Source organism: Pan paniscus, chromosome 18 (assembly GCF_029289425.2).
Source record: "Pan paniscus chromosome 18, NHGRI_mPanPan1-v2.0_pri, whole genome shotgun sequence".
Classification (NCBI taxonomy): domain Eukaryota; kingdom Metazoa; phylum Chordata; class Mammalia; order Primates; family Hominidae; genus Pan; species Pan paniscus.
In genome coordinates this window covers 26,571,184-26,588,591 of record NC_073267.2, presented here as the reverse complement: position 1 = coordinate 26,588,591, position 17,408 = coordinate 26,571,184, and the positions used below count along the sequence as shown (strand labels likewise).

At 45.2% G+C, this 17,408-nt stretch overlaps 1 protein-coding gene across 3 annotated transcripts in view; it reads right to left on the bottom strand.

The window, feature by feature from the left end:
* Nucleotides 1-1,500: 1,500 nt before the first annotated feature.
* The window catches only part of LCMT1 (leucine carboxyl methyltransferase 1), a 65,853-nt gene continuing 49,945 nt past the window's right edge, over nt 1,501-17,408 (bottom strand). For all 3 annotated transcript variants that reach the window (XM_003813690.5, XM_008966262.5, XM_003813691.5), the window contains 5 exons: nt 14,987-15,107; nt 10,505-10,606; nt 8,917-9,008; nt 4,693-4,790; nt 1,501-1,728 (listed from right to left, as the gene is read on the bottom strand). In XM_003813690.5, coding sequence (XP_003813738.2) covers nt 1,706-1,728; nt 4,693-4,790; nt 8,917-9,008; nt 10,505-10,606; nt 14,987-15,107 — 436 coding nt within the window. In that variant the 3' untranslated portion in view covers nt 1,501-1,705. The remainder of the gene's footprint in view (nt 1,729-4,692; nt 4,791-8,916; nt 9,009-10,504; nt 10,607-14,986; nt 15,108-17,408) is intronic.

Genomic DNA, 17,408 nt, shown 5'->3' with positions numbered 1-17,408 from the left:
CAAAGACCACATTCACATAACCTTAACATATTGCTATAGTTGTTCTTTATTAAATTGTTGCTAGTCTTACTGCACCTAATTTATACATTTTATCACAGGTATTTATTGATAGGAACACATCCCATCAACTGGCATGCCACTAGAGGTGCAGGGCCCACACTCTAGGGGACACTGATTTAAGGATTCTGAATGGTAGAAGAGGGGCTGTTACCTCTCCAGCAGAGGAGAGCGCTGGGGACTTCTGCAGTGCCACCCTGCACATGCAGGTTCAGGCTCGCTGCGCCAGTCACATAACTTAAGAAGTCCCTGTAGACAAGGTCTACCCATCACTCAGGGAGTTCAGCAGACAGGTATGGGACAAGCCTTATGTTTCTGAAATATGAGGTCATCACTCAGGGGCCCTATGAACCTGTCTCATAACTGCATTGACTTCCAGTTGTGGCTGTAAGTTTAAGCCCCCAACTTGGTGGCTCAAAACACCACAGATCAGTCTGGGCACAGTGGCTCATGCCTGTAATCCCAGCACTTTGGGAGGCCAAGACGGGCGGATCACTTGAGGTCAGGAGTTCGTGACCAGCCTGACCAACATGGTGAAACTCTGTCTCCACTAAAAATACAAAAATTAGACAGGCATGATGGTATGCACCTGTAATCCCAGCTACTTGGGAGGCTGAGGCGGAAGAATCACTTGAACCTGGGAGGCAGAGGGTGCAGTGAGCCGAGATCGCGCCACTGCACTCCAAGCCTGGGCAACAGAGCAAGACTCCATCTCAAAAAAAGAAACAAAAAACAAAAAACCACCACCACAGATGTATTCTCTTACGGCTCTGGAGGTGAGAAATCTGAAATCAATTTCTCTGGGCTAACATCAAGGTGTTGGCAGGCAGTTCCAGCTGGAGGCCGAGGGAGGGTCTGCTGCTATTGCCCTAGGTAGCATCCCCTGGTTGCCCCTGCTTCTTGTCTGGGCCCCTCTGACTCTGACGCCTCGTCTGTCCCTCTCATGAGGACCCCGTGATCCTATCAGACCCACCTGGATAACCCAGGACCACCTCTTCATCTCAAAGCCCTAATCCCATTTGCAAAGCCCCTTTGCCACAGAAGGTAACACACACTCACAGGTTCTGGGGATCAGGACATGGACACTTTAGGGGCCATTCTTCAGCCTGCCACCATGACCAAGATGAAGGAGGCAAATGAGCAGGCCAGTGTGGCCAGGGCGGAGACAGGAGCCCGAGAAGAGCACTAGCCTCACATCTGGTGGAGGACAGGGGTCAGGGAGTGAGGCACAATGTCATGTGCTGCAACAAACAGCATGTGAGGGAGTAGATCCTAAAATGGACTCAAGGTCATGGGCCGGGTGTGACTCACAGGGAGTAAGCCAAGGTCAAAGCAGACTTGGGGTCCTTGGCTTTAGCTAACACAGAGGTGAACCCTGGCCCGCCCAAGCCATGGGGCACGGAACGAGCAGCGGCAGCCAGCAGAGGTCCAACCACAGGCGACTGGCGGCAAGTGAGATTTATTTAAACAACGACATGTCAACAGGAACAGGAAGAGGAACATGTGCGACCACTGCAGTGACCGAGGCTTCTCAAGAGTGTGGGATGAGGCCTGCGGACGAGGCCCGCCCACCGCTCAGGGAGCTTGCAGGTCTCCTCCAGGAGGGCAAGTGGCTTCGGCTTCTGGCTCGGCATAAGCCTTCGACAGATTAATAAGTTATCTCCTTCAGCCCTGAGGGGAGAGACACACAGACACCATTAGGAGACTCTGGTGGCCAGGAGCAGAGGCCGCTAGAGGACCCCCAGTGACCGGCTCAGGGGCACCAGCCACACTGCTGACCACTGTGGCACCGCCCTCCTGCTACATAAAATGAGGTTTCGCAAGGAAACAAAAGGTTGGGCAAGACTGTGTTTATGGGTGGTTTTAAAAGGATTAAGAAAGCATTATAACAGTTTATGGACTGTCTGCAGTTAACGCCAAAAATCTACCCTTTATGTGCTGAACTTTGAGCAAAGGCAGATACGGATCTTCCACACACACAGACAAGCACTGATGTCCCAAAGCAGCCACGGGTCAGTGGGGACAAAGTAAATTCCTGACATTAAAATGCTCAATATATTGTTCCTTTGTGAGAACTAGAGTTCACTTAAAAGTATTACAAATAACCTACATTTCCAAAAATATGGAAAAATTAATTCAGCCATAGTGACATAATACAATATTATAAAGCCATTACAATTATGCTCATTGAGCATTTTTAATTGCCAGGGGGAAATGCTAATGTTATAACATTAAATTGAAAACACTTGAAATCAAAGTTGCATAAATATAAAAATTCAACTCTTATTATAAAAACAAACAAAACACTATTTAGAAATAGAGGGGAAGGGAAAAGTCACAAGAGGTCATCTCTGACTGACAGGCATACAGGTGGATTTTCTTAGTCATACTTTTTAGAAGCTTTTAAGTTTCCTACTAAGAAGTATTTTTTAATGTAATTAAGAGGAGGATAACATACAAATACCCCAATAAATGACTTTTTTTTTTTTCTGGAGACAAGAGTCGCGCTCTGTTGCCCAGGCTGGAGTGCAGTGGTGCCATCTCAGCTCACCGCAACTTCTGCCTCCCGGGTTCAAGAGATTCTCCTGCCTCAGCCTCCCAAGTAGCTGGGACTACAGGCATGTGCCACCACGCCCAGCTAAATTTTGTATTTTTAGTAGAGACGGGATTTCACCATGTTGGCCAGGCTGGTTTCGAACTCCTGACCTCAGGTGATCTGCCTGCCTTAGCCTCCCAAAGTGCTGGGATTACAGGCATGAGCCACTGCGCTCAGTTCACAATAAATGACTTTAAATCCAAAACGAATGTGAAGGCCAGGCACAATGGCTCATGCCTATAATCCCAGCACTTTGGGAGGCCGAGCCAGGCAGATCACTTAAGGTCAGGAGTTCGAGACCAGCCTGGCCAACATGGTGAAACCCCATCTCTACCAAAAATACAGAAATTAGCTGGACATGGTGGTGGACACCTGTAATCCCAGCTACTCAGGAGGCTGAGGCAGGAGAATCACTTGAACCCAGGAGGCGGAGGTTGCAGTGAGACGAGATCATGCTACTGCACTCCAGCCTGGACAATGAGCAAGACTCCATCTCAAAAAAAGAAAAAAAAAAAAAAGCCAAAAAAAAAACAAAAACAAAAACCAAACAAAACAAATGTGAAAGGATTGTGTGGGCTGAGCTGCATAGCTAGGCAAATCTGTGTGGAATGACAAGTCCAAAGGGGCTGATTATCAGTCTCATGTCAACCTGGAATTTTTGCACAGGGAATGGTCCTTGCCTCTGTCAAGTTCTGTTTCGGATCAGCTGCCCGCTTGTGACTGCATGTCATGTGGATTACATCTGCGGGAAGCTTGAAGGGCAGCTATTCCATTGAAGGCCGGAACTGGGATCTAAAGTGGCCTCCATCGGGCTGGAGAGACACTCAAAGCCTAACCACTGGGGGAGGCAAGCCCAGCAGGGGGCAGCTGAAAAGGAGCTGGACGAGGATGAAGGTAACAAGAAAGAGAGATAGATCCACGCCTGTTCTCCGTGGCCCTACTCGGCCACAGACAGGCATGTGCACCTTAATGAGACGAGGGAAAATTCAGCCCCTAGCTGCATGGGTTTGTAAGCAAGATGTAATGATCTGTGTGTTTAACATCCAGTGAACCTGGTTGTAAGTGGATGGAAAAGACAAACGCCGGTTACTTTTCTGGAGATTTTTAAACTCTCAAGCTCTTTTACCTTCCAGCTGTGGGAACTCCACAGTACATCTCTCAAGGGTTGTTTTGGGCTACAAGGCTTAAACAGTTCTCTTGGTTTTTGTGCTATAAAAGCACAAAAGATATAACAGCAAGTTCTCTGGATATGCTCACGGATACATGTACATCATCCTCTAGTTCTTTCTGGGCCCAAAGTTCCAAATACATCTTTCATTTTGGGAAGAAGAAAAGTTCCGGCCAGGCGCAGTGGCTCATGCCTGTAATCCCAGCACTTTGGGAAGCTGAGGCAAGAGGATTGCTTGAGGCCAGGAATTCTTTATTTATTTATTTATTTTTTGAGACAGGGTTTCGCTCTTCTTGCCCGGGCTGGAGTGCAATGGTGCAGTCTCGGCTCACTGCAACCTCCACCTCCCAGGTACAAGTGATTCTCCTGCCTCAGCCTCCCAAGTAGCTGGGATTACAGGCGCCTGCCACCACGCCTGGCTATTTTTTTTTTTTTTTTTTGTATTTTTAGTAGAGACGGGGTTTCATCATGTTGGCCAGGCTGGTCTCAAACTCCTGACCTCAAGTGATCTGCCCACCTCAGCCTCCCAAAGTGCTGGGATTACAGGCGTGAGACCCCGCGCCCAGCCTACTTGAGGCTAGGAATTCAAGACCAGCCTTAGAGAGACCTCTACAGAAAATCAGCCAGGCTCCTGTAGTCCCAGCTACTCAGGAGGCAGGAGGATCACTTGAGCCCGGGAATTGAAGGCTGCAATGAGCTATGACCGTGCCACTGCACTCTAGCCTGGGTGACAGAGCGAGACCCTGTCTCAAAACAAGAAGGGACAGAGAGAGAAAGAGGGAAGACAAAAAAAGGAAAGAGAAAGGGAAAGAATAGGAAAAAGAAAAGTTCACTATTTCCAGGTCAAGGCAAGAAAAGTACAATCACGCACCAAGCTCATTTCCTCCTTTGGTTGCCCAGCAAAGGCAGTAATGCCGCATGAGCTGCTCCAGCAGCTCCATTTCATCCAGGAATTCAAGTGATTCTATCCTGTGGAAAGAATTAAAATAGAACGATGCAAGTGTCTGCATTGAAAATGAAGATCATGGCCCATAGCTACGGATATGAAAAAATGTTTATGATAGATTAAGTGGAAAGAAGGCGGCTATAAAATAGTAATTATGGTGTGGCTCCATTTTAATGTCTTTTCACTGAAAAGAAGAAAAAATACCATAAACAAAGTCAAAATACAAATGCCAAACTAGAAACATATATTTGCAATTCAAGTGGCAAAGGGCTGAGTTCCTTATTATATAAAGAGCTGTTAAACTTCAGTAAGAAAAACTAGTGGCAACTGGAGGAGACAGGCAGAGTAAATTGAAGCAGATTCATACTGTCAAAACAGGACACTATGCAGCCATTTTTAAAAATGGGGTAGGTCCATACGTATTAATATGCAATAACCTCCAAGACATATATATCATGGAATTTAAAAAGCAAGTTGCATAATTTAAAAAGCAAGTAATGTGCACATTACACCACTCTCTATGTAAAGAAAAAGTGAGACAAATTTGTCTGTATATGTACAGACTTTTGGAAAATACAGAAGAAACTAGAAATGGTAGTTGTCTCTTAAGAGAGAAGGTAGTAGACCAGTAGTGAGGAGGGTTGTTTTTACTCTATACTACTTCATTTTGGTTTTGTAAAAAATTATATGCATGTATGACTTTTCCAAAAAAGCCTTTTAAATGTAAACTTTTAAACATACATACACAGGTTGGGTGAAGTGCCTCACGCCTGTAATCCCAGCACTTTGGGAGGCCATGGTGGGTGGATCTCCTGAGGTCAGGAGTTCGAGACCAGCCTGGCCAACATGGTGAAACCCCATCTCTACTAAAAATACAAAAATTAGCCTGGCGTGGTGGTGCCCACCTGTAGTCACAGCTATTTGGGAGGCTGAGGCAGGAGAATTGCTTGAACCTGGGAGGCAGAGGTTGCTGTAAGCAGAGATCGCGCCACTGTACTCCAGCCTTGGTGACAGAGCGAGACTCGGTCTCAAAAAAATAAAAATAAATAACTATATACACACACAGAGAAACATGCACAAACATATGGAAATAGCTTTTTAAAAAAGTTTCTGTTTGCCAGGAGCAGTGGCTCACGCCTCTAATGCCAGAGCTTTGGGAGGCCAAGGTGGGAGAATCACTTGAGGCCCAGAGTTTGAGACCAGCCTAGGCAACATAGCAAGACTCCATCTCTATCAAAAAAAAAAACAAACAAAAAAAAGTTTCTGTCAAAATAGGTACACACTATGGAGGAAAAGTCCAGCATTTTCAAAAAGTATACAGAATAAAATAAAAAAAGAAACAGGATCCATATTCCTACTACTCACAATAGCCACTGCTAACATATGAATCCTGCCAGTTGCCCAGGCCTTGTCTGTTATATGTGTGCACGTACACCCAGGTGTGAACACGTGTGTGTCTGTGCATGTTTCTGTATTTGTGAGTTCATTCCCGTCCTGGTGTGCAGGCTTCAGGACCAAATCTGAAGTAAGAATGACTACACATAAAGTAATGTGGTTGTTTCCCAATCATTCTACCAGGAGACATCCAAAGCAGATCTGATACCAAGTTCTAGAAAAATCCAGTACCATACTGAAGGCTCCAGGATGGTTATTACCAAGAACAGCTATCAGGAGACACTACTAATTATTAAGCTGTTCACTAGAATGAGCGCTCCCAAGGGCAGGAATGTCTTTTGTCCTGTTTTGATCACTGCTGTATCTCTGGTGCTTAGAAAAGTGCCAGGCACACAGCAGACACTCAACTCAGCATTTGTTCAATGAACAGGCTCGCCTTAGACTTCCTATTATACTCCACAGTTTCCGGCAAAAGCAGATATAAACTACGTGGCATTCACAGAGCTGGAAAGGCTGTTCGGCCTGGCATAGACAAAGGCCTTCCAATCTCCTTACCCGCCACCCCCGTGAGGGTTACACGCTGCTATCTACAGAAGGTCCTGGAAACATGAGACAAATGACTGCCTGGAGGCAAGAGACTTTCCTTGTGGTTGATGCTAGTCAGAGGCTCCTTTCTGGGCATCTAGAAGCAGTGCCAGAACATCCCCATTTCAGGGGCCAGATCAGGGATGTTCAAAACAGTCATCTTGACATGTAGCAAATGAAAACCAGCCTGTGGGGAAGGATGCTTCTGGAAGAATCCAGGAAGCATTGACCTGATCACGTGGAGACAGCACTTTCTCAAACCTCTAGGCTTTCATTGCCAATTATTCATGTACATATTTGGGAAAAACAGTGATATGCCTAAATGTTAATAAGTTATATGGAAAAGCAAAGCCAAAATTCTTCTCATGATCTTGTAAGAGACCAAAGGCTATTGATCTTAGGTCTCCAAAGGCAAGAAGGAAGCATGAATCAGGAAGCACAGAGTGATTACAAAAAAAAGAGCTGAAGTGCGCACTAGCGCTGTACACAGATGCACGTTGGTGATGTTCTCTCCAGTGTTGTTTATAACAGGCAAATGAAAACATGATGAATAAACAAGACACCGCAACTAAATGCCCAGCTACAGACATTTTTAATTACTTAAAAATTATCATCAATATACTGTATCTGCGTAAATCAATATAAATACTATGTACCCTGTTTTTTTTTTTTTTTTTTGAGACAGAGTTTCGCTCTTGTTGCCCAGGCCAGAGTACAATGGTGCTACCTCGGCTCACTGCAACCTCCGCCTCCCAGGTTCAAGCAATTCTCCTGCCTCAGCCTCCCAAGTAACTGGGATTACAGGCGCCCGCCACCATGCCCAGCTAATTTTTTGTATTTTTAGTAGAGACAGGGTTTCACCATGTTGGCCAGGCTGGTATCGAACTCCTAACCTCAGGTGATCCACCTGCCTTGGGCTCCCAAAGTGCTGGGATTACAGGTGTGAGCCACCGCACCTGGCCCTATGTACCCTTAAATGGGATACGGCAACCCTCAATATTTTGATATGTAAAGGCAAATACAATCTATTGTTTTCAAAAAGGATGGTGGTTTACAGACCAGTATGTGTAGTATGAATCCACAGATTCAAAAAATAGAAATCTATGTATCAATAAATATTTATCTATCTATCTAGGAAAAGAATATTCCCCAATATGTTAAGAACTGCTACCTCCCAGGTGTGACTACAGAACGGACAACTACTTTATACTTCATGCACTTTAGAATGCTTGAGGAACTTTTTAGAACAACAAGCATAGATTTCCTTTATAATGGGGAGAAAAGTCCATTTAAAAACCCGCCAGCCCCTTATACGTCCTTGAACAACGTCGTTTTCCTCCCTCTCCAAAGCAGGGATTACGTAAAATTTCCACTGCCAAGGTTGCTCTGGGAGTTTTCCAGGTGTCATTGCTTGTTTTCACTAAAATAATCAGTTTGGGCATAAGCCCTATCTCAGCTAATAGCTAATGAGTTACTTTCAAGCTGCTATCAGTGTTTAACTTGTTTCAAAATAGGTCTAGTTAGGGTCTTGTTTTTTGGGGGTTTTTTTTGTTTGTTTGTTTGTTTGAGAAGCAGTCTTGCTCTGTCGCACAGGCTGGATACAATTGCACATCTCAGCTCACTGCAACCTCTGCCTCTTGGATTCAAGTAATTCTCCTGCTTCAGCCTCCCTAGTAGCTGGGATTACAGATGTGTGCCACCACACCCAGCTAATTTTTGTATTTTTATTTATTTTTGGAGACAAGAGTTTTGCTCTTTTGCCCAGGCTGGAGTGAAGCGGCACGATCTCAGTTCACTGCAACCTCTGCCCCCGCCGCCAGGTTTAAGTGATTCTCCCGGCTCAGCCTCCCAAGTAGTTGGCATTATAAATGTGCACCACCCTGCCTGGCTAATTTTTGTATTTTTAGTAGAGACGAGGTTTCACCATGTTGGCCAGGCCGGTCTTGAACTCCTGACCTGACCTCAAGTGATCTGCCCGCCTATGCCTCCCAAAGTGCTGGGATTACAGGTGTGAGCCACCGTGCCTGGCCTTGTTTTTTATTTGTTTGTTTTTTGTTTTTTAATGAAATCTCCACATATTGTTCTGTTTTTCTGCATGAAAGAATACAGGCAATCATGCCTTGAGTTCACAACAAATGCCCATCAAGCTGACGCTCGCCAACCCCATACCTGCTCACTTCAGCTCGAGGTAACCTGTTGTACAACTCCATCATGTCGACGGCCGATGCTGTTTCCCACCCATTCGACAGGAGCCGTTCTTTCTAAAATGTGCAACGAAGAGAAATGGAGAACTAGAGAACTACCAGGCACCGGCTTACAAATCTAAGACACTATTTTGTTTTAAAGAGACAAGGTCTCATTCTGTTGCCCAGGCTGAAGTGCAGTGGTGTGATCACAGCTCACTGCAGCCTTGACCCACCGGGCTCAAGCGATCCTCCCCGCTCTGCCGCCCAAGGTGCTGGGATGAGAGGTGTGAACCAGTGTGCCTGGTACTGAAATGCTCTTAAGCACACCAGACCTCCTCTGAGACGACTCCTTTCTCAAAAGCCCATCCTAGACCCTAATACCTTCTTTTAACTTTCCAACTTTCCATAGTGAACAAGCATTGTTATAATGGGGGGAAGTTCACTAAAGTACTTCCAAAGAGAAATAAAGGAAGAACTTTTCTATGAGTGACAGTTTTTTAAAGCACTCTAATTGTTATGTGACAAAAGATATGTAAAAATGAACCTATTTATTTATTTAACTTTTTTTTGAGACGGAGGCTCACTCTGTTGCCCAGGCCGGAGTACAGTAGTTTGATTTTGGCTCACTGCAACCTCCATCTCCCAGGTTCAAGCAAATCTCCTGCCTCAGTCTCCCAAGTAGCTGGGATTACAGGTGTGCACCACCACACCCGGCTAATTTTTGTATTTTTAGTAGAGATGGGGTTTCACCATGTTGGCCAGGCTAGTGTCGAACTCCTGAACTCAGGTGATCCGCCCGCCTCAGCATCCCAAAGTGCTGGGATTATAGGTGTGAGCCACCGCGCCCGCCCAAAAAAATGAACCTATTTATATGGGGGCGGGGTGGGAGGTGTTATGAGAAAAAATAAATGACTTTTGTAAAGGGAGGGGCATTAACATAGAGTCAAAGAGGTTTAAGGGACATATCAATCATCTGCAAAGTGTGGACAATGTTTAAATCCTGATTCAAACACATCAACTATAAAAAAAAGGTTTTTTAAACAACTGGGGAAACTGAACATGAACTGGGCATTAAATGCTATGAAGGAGTTGTCAACTTGTATGATCTGTGAAATGGTATTATCATCATCCTGGGAGAAGAAAGTCCTTATTGGAAGGTGATTCACATGTGTATTTAAGGGTGAAATCATGTGCTGTCTGGGATTTGCCTGAAAACATTCCAACATCTACAAAAAAATTGTGGGGGAATATAGGAAATATCACTGATAATATAAGAAATACTGAAGTTAGGTGATGAGACGTGTGTGTTTATTTTACCATTCCCTCTACCTTTATGTTTGTTTGAAAATTTGCGTAATACAAAGTCAAAATAATAGGGTGTAGGAAATGTGATGGTGAAGCAGGACTTGGTCTTCCCAGCATCATGAACTAGCGGCCCACATGGAGGCTCAGCAGCCTGTGCTGGCAGGCACTGAACAGGGCTTCTCCATGATCATATCTGCAAAGAAAGACCTTTATATATCTTGGTTGACTAAGGGTCCAAATGGATATCCCAGTCCCTGCTCTCTGACCTGTGACTCTAATGACTTGCAGGTCTCCACTCCCGCCAGGTCACACTGGCGTCTCCGCAGGTTTTCAATCATGATCTGCCCAAACCGATCACCCATGTTCACCTAGGAGGGAAAGAGAAGGTAAGATATTACTCTAAGGGTTTCCTAAATATGCAAAATAAAACATCATTCATCCTATTTTTAAGCAGCCGAGGCTGACGCTTGATGACGCACACCCAGCATAGGAAAAGGACTGAGGGGCGGGCACCAGCACGGTGCTGGCGGGAGCATAAACTTGGGTAGCCCTGGAAGGGAAACTGGGCAGGATGAGCATCAACTTGTGATCCACCAATTCCACCAAAAGCAATCTATCCTACAGACACACTCCCACATGGCTAAGATGCAAGAATGTTTACCACAGCATTAGGTATAATAGGAAGAATCTGGAAATAACTCCTGGCATGTTTGTATAATGAAATTATATATAGCCATGAAAACAGAGAAGACATAGACAGACATGAAATGACCTCTAGGGTAAACTCTTGAAAAGTGAAGTACAGAGGAATATGGATAGTATGAGCCCATCTGTCTTCAAGGAAAAAAAGAATCTCTCTATGTACATAGAAAAATTCTGGAATGTGGCAGCCTTGCTTCCCAGATTAGAGGACCAAAGTCTGGGGCAGGAGAGAGATTTACTTTTCCTTGTCTACCCTGTTCTATTTTTAATTTTTGTACTCTACATGTGGTATTACTTTTTAAATTACAAAAACTAATCTAAAAAACCCAAAATTATATATGAAAAAGGCCAGGAAACAATATTAGTGTACACCATTATAGTATATACACTATTGCTTTTTCAAAAACTCACTTTAGGCCAGGCATGGTGGCCATGTCTGTAATCTCAACACTTTGGGAGGCTGAGGCGGGTGGATCACTTGAGGCCAGGAATTCAATACCAGCCTGGCCAACATGGTGAAACTCCATCCCCACTAAAAATACAAAAATCAGCCAGGCGCGGTGGCACGTGCCTGTTATCCCAGCTACTCAGGAGGCTGAGGCGGGAGAATCACTTGAACCCAGGAGGCAGAGGCTGCGATTGCGCAACTGCACTCCAGCCTGGATGACAGAGCGAGACTCTGTCTCAAAAAAAAAAAGGCTGGGTGAGGTAGCTCACGCCTATAATCCCAGCACTTTGGGAGGCCGAGGCGGGCGGATCACTTGAGGTCAGGAGTTTGAGACCAGCCTGGCCAACATGGTGAAACCCTGTCTCTATTAAAAATACAAAATTAGCTAGGAATAGTGGCACACGCCTGTAATCCCAGTTACTCAGGAGGCTGAGGCAGGAGAATCTCTTGAACCTGGGAGGTGGAGGTTGCAATGAGCCAAGATCGTGCCACTGCACTCCAGCCTGGGTGACAGAGTAAGACTCCATCTCAAAACATAAATAAATAAATAAATAAATAAATAAGTTAATATATGTAAAATTCATAGAATAGTCCCTGCTATATAGTAAGCAAAATCTAAGAATTTGCTACCACTGCTTTAGAATTATTATTGAAATTATTATCATCCATGTAGCTTTGTCATCTTAAACTACTAATTAGGCAACAAGCTGAGCATGGTGGCTGATGCCTGTAGTCCCAGGGCTTTGGGAGACTGGGGTTGGAGAACTGCTTGAGGCCAGGAGTTTGAGACCAGCCCGGACAACATAGCAAGACCCTGTCTCTACCAAAAAAATAAAGTCAAGAGTGGTGGTGTGCACCTACAGTCCTAACTAATGGGAGACTAAGGTGGGAGGATCACTTGAACCTGGGAGCTCAAGACTGCAGTGAGCTATAACGGCACCACTGCACTCCAGCCTGGGCGACAGAACGAGACCCTGTCTCTAAAAAAAAAAAAGACCAAAAAAAAGGAAAAGCAAACAATGTAAAGCATGTCAGCAATTAATACATGGTTTGTGAGGGTGCTGGTCATTTTGCGTTTGTTAGGAAACCACTGAATTAACTTAAATGTTCATTATTCACCAGGTGAGGGTGGTGGGTGGGAGCAGAACCAGTCTAGGAACAGCTATGGACAACATTTTGAAAACTGGCACATTCCCAGGCTTGCTCCAAAGTGACAAGATCTCTGGTCAGAATTCACTGAATCCATCATCTCTCATATGATGTTGAATAAACACTTGTTCAACAAAAGAATACACAAACTAAGGAAAGTGAAAGCAGCAGTACAAATCCAAAACATGTGGAGTATGGACAGTGGAATGCTTCCCCAGATGTGGTTATCCTGAAAGCAAAGATGGGTCTCCAGGATTTATTCACATCAAAAGAAAAGACCAGTGAGGCCAGCTTCCATTACATCCATCCATCAGGATGCAAGACAGAGTCTGAGGAGCGCTCCCAATTAAAGAGAGGGAAGGATGCAAAATCAACCAATCGAGAACCATCTACACAGGAACCTGGGCAGGAAAGGACCTGGGGAGGAGGCTGAGAGACCAAGGGCTAGCCCTAGATCTGTCCATAATTACGTGACACTGGGCAAGTCCCCTGATGGCTCTTATGTGTGATAAAATAAAAAAGAAAAGGAGATTTAAAAAATAAAACTGACCAACCTGGGCAACATGGCGAAACCCTGTCCCTACAAAAAAAATTTAAAAATTAGCTGGGCATGGTGGTGTGCACCTGTGATCCCAGCTACTTGGGAGGATGACCTGGCAGGATCATCTGAGCCCGTGGTCGAGGTTGCAGTAAGCCATCATCCCCACCAATGCACTCCAGCCTGGGTGATACAGTGAGACCCTATCTCAAACAAACAAATAAATAAAAAGCAATAAACAATAAAAATAGTGAGCATGTATCAGTGCTTATGATGTGATAAGCCACTGACCATCATCTCAGGAATCCCCATAATAATCTGGAGAGTGGGTATTTCTTTCTTTTTTTTTTTTTTTTTTTGAGATGGCGTCTCGCTCGGTCACTCAGGCTGGAGTGTAGTGGTGCAGTCTCGGCTCACTGCAACGTCCGCCTCCCTGGTTCAAGCGATTCTCCTGCCTCAGCCTCCCAAGTAGCTGGGATTATAGGCGTCCGCCACCATGCCTGGCTAATTTTTGTATTTTTTGTAGAGACAGGGTTTCACCATGTTGGCCAGTCTGCTCTCAAAACTCCTGACCTCAGGAGATCTGCCCTCCTCGGCCTCCCTAAAGTGCTGGGATCACAGGCGTGAGCCACCGCACCCACCCAGTTCAAAACAAAGAACTGGGGCTCAGAGAGAACAAAAAATAGCTGATGCTTACTTACAGTTGGGCAACACTGTCAGTGCTTTTGAATACATTAACTCATTTATATCTCACAACAATGCTATGAAGTAGGGACTATTATTTTCAGATGAAGAAACAGGCACAGAGGGTCAGCCGGGCATGGTGGCTCATGCCTGTAATCCCAGCACTTTGGGTGGCCGAGACGGGCAGATCACTTGAGGTCATGAGTTCGAGACCAGCCTGGCCAAAATGGTGAAACCCCATCTCTACTAAAAATACAAAATTAGCTGGGTGTGATGGTGCACGCCTGTGATCCCAGCTACTTGGAAGGCTGAGGCAGGAGAATCGCTTGAACCCAGGAGGCGCAGGTTGCAGTGAGCCGAGAGTGTGCTGTTGCACTCCAGCCTGGGCAATAAGAGTGAAACTCTGGCTCAAAAAGAAAAAAAAAAAAAAAAGAAAAGAAAGAAAGAAACAGGCACAGAGGGGTTATGTAACTTGCCCAGGTCACACAGCAGGAACGCCCACCTCCAGAGAATGGACTCCCAATCACTAAGCTGTGCTGCCTAAGGTCACATAGCTGAGAGCACAAGCCAGGGCCAGGATTCAACCCAAGCTATTCCAAAGCTCTAAAGCAGAACTTTTTCTGCAATAAATCAGAAGAAGTAAACAGGCAGCTGGTAAATCATACATGGTAATTTTAGAAATTAGAATATTTTACATTAAAATCCTGAATTTCCAACTTCTTTCAAAAATCAGGAGTTCTGGCAGCTCTAGGCTCACATGCCTACATGATAACAACTGGCTGTAAATGGGCAGTGGCCACTCCTGTGAGATGGGACGTAGGTGCTCCGTTTCACCACAGTCCCCAAACCCTACACTATTACACCGGCTGACTTCCTCCACTGACCCCACCTGCCTGTCCCTGACAGCATCTGAGTTGCTACCCCGAAATGCTGGTAGCTAAAATCCCCTTCCTCATGTTCTATGACTCCATGGTACATGTAATGATAAAAATAAGAACTTGAAAATCTTTTGTAAAGGCTAAGACAGAAGTTCTAATAACTGGCTAAAAGTCTGCAGGAGGTCAAGAGGTCAGGAGTACTAAGATTGCTGGTTGGTGAATAAAGGAGATATGTGAGAGGCTGGAGGCAGAAGGAAAAGGATAAGGGAAGTTATCCTAAGGGTGCTGGGAGAGGGAAGCCACCACGGCGATCCTGTATGGAATCCAGTTCTCCTGTGCTTCCTTTTACCTGTTCGTAGTTTATGAACATGGCTCTCTCAAAACTGTTGGCTGCCCACTTCAGGAGGTTTGCGGACTGCTCTGGAGTCATGTAAACCAGCACACATTCAGCTATCAGGAGTGTTGGCAATCTTAAAGAGAAGAAAAAAAGGCACATAAATTTGTTATCATCAAGTCAGGACCCTCTAATTGTACACATGTTGCAGTATTGGTGGGGCGGTCCCTGCCCCAGGGAACTCAGAAGGCCTGAGCAAGCACAGCCCCAGTCAGGACAGGAATACATGTGGATTACCATCACAATCCGAGCTTTCTACTGTGAAAAGGTGAGCAGTGAGCAATGATTTGTGTGGCAATGAAAACATGTTGAGCATGTGTGGTGGATTGTAAAAATGGTTTCAAGTTCTCCCCTGCTGTGCACTCACACCACGCCAACATAACAATGCAGCTTCCCCCATTTGAGAGGTGTTTATTCTTCTACCCCTGGAATCTAGGCTGGTCATGAAACTTTTGCTTTGGTCAACAGGACAGTAGCAAACATGATGCAAGCAGAAGCTTTAAAGTCACTTGCACATTGGTGCTTGCTCTCTTGCTGCACTTGGAAAACTGAAACCACTGTGTGAAGGAACCCAAGCTAGCCTGCTATAGGGGGAGAAGACCTGTGGAAGAGAAGAAGGCATCCCAACTGACAGCCAGCCAGACCCTAGCTGGCCTGCCCACTGTCCACCTGACTGAACTCCAGAATATCAGCTAAACCCAACCACAAGCAGAACCATCCAGCTAAGCCCTGTCCAAACTGCAGAAGAACCTCCAGCTAAGTAAGGCCAACCCAAACTGCAGAAGAACATCCAGCTAAGCCCAGCCCAAACTGCAGAACACCCAGCTAAGCCCAACAAGAAACTGGTTGAAAAGAACATGGTATGCCCTACGCAATGAACTGCTATGCAGCTCATAAGTATGATGTTTCAGGGACTGTATTTATTGACACAAAAGCTATCCATGGTCCCCAGATTCAAGTGGCCTATCAGATGCTTCCCTGCACTTCTTCAAAGCAGATACCCCAAGAGTAATGAAACAGTCGAATGTCATTAGCTATTTAATATTTCTTTTCCTTACACGATAATGTGTAAGCTGTTTTGTTCATAGTGAGTACCTGTACTTGACAGAATCTCGATTATTTGCTAAATGAGTGAATAGACAAATGAATGATTGTATGTGTACATATACACATATATATTAGATTCTTTTTTTTTTTTTTTTTTTTGAGACAGTCTCATTCTGTCACCAGGCTGGAGTGGAGTGGCACGATCTCAGCTCACTGCAACTTCTGCCTCCTGGGTTCAAGCAGTTCCCCTGCCTTGGCCTCCCGAGTAGCTGGGACTACAGGCACACACCACCACACCCACCTAATTTTTGTATTTGTAGTAGAGACGGGGTTTCCCCATGTTGGCCAGGCTGGTCTCAATCTCTTGACCTCGTGATCCGCCCATCTTGGCCTCCCAAAGTGCTGGGATTACAGGCGTGAGCCACCGCGCCCGACCGATTCTTTTAAAAGTTCCAAAACTGGCTGGGTGCAATGGCTCACGCCTGTTAATTCCAACACTTTGGGAGGCCAAGGCAGTTAGATCGCTTGGGCTCACGAGTTCAAAACAAGCCTGGGCAATATGGTGAAACCTTGTCTCTACAAAAATTAAATGGGGGTGGTGGTGCACTGCTGTGGTCCCAGCTACTCAGGAAGCTGAGGTGGGAAGATCACTTGAGCCTCGGAGATTCATGCTGCAGTAAGCACAGATCACGCCACTGCACTCCAGCCTGGGTGACAGAGTAAGACCTTGTCTCCAAACAAACAAAAAGTTCCAAAATTATACGCATAGCATAATCACATTTTAAAGAAAAACATATATTTACAAATTTTGGGATAAAATCTTTTAAGGTGGTTATCTCTAAGTATTGGGATTAGGAATTATTTTTATCTTCTCTTCGAGGAACCATCAAAATCATCAGCAACAATTAAAACTACAGAAATGAATAGCATTTCTCAGAGATTTCAGCATCTTTAACTGCTAACACTTACAGGTGGGTTGTATTAGTATTCACATTTTCACATTTTTCTTTTTCTTTTTTTTTTTTTTTTTTTGAGATGGAGTCTTGCTCTGTTGTCCAGGCTGCAGTTCGATGTCATGATCTTGGCTCACTGCAACCTCTGCCTCCTGGGTTCAAGTGATTCTCCTGCCTCAGCCTCCTGAGTAGCTGGGGTACAGGCGCCCACCACCACGCCCAGCTAATTTTTTGTATTTTTAGTAGAGACGGGGCTTCAATATGCTGGCCAGGCTGGTCTCGAACTCCTGACCTCAGGTGATCTGCCCACCTCGGCCTCCCAAAGTGCTGAGATTACAGGCATGAGGCACCACGCCCAGCCTATAATTCACATTTTT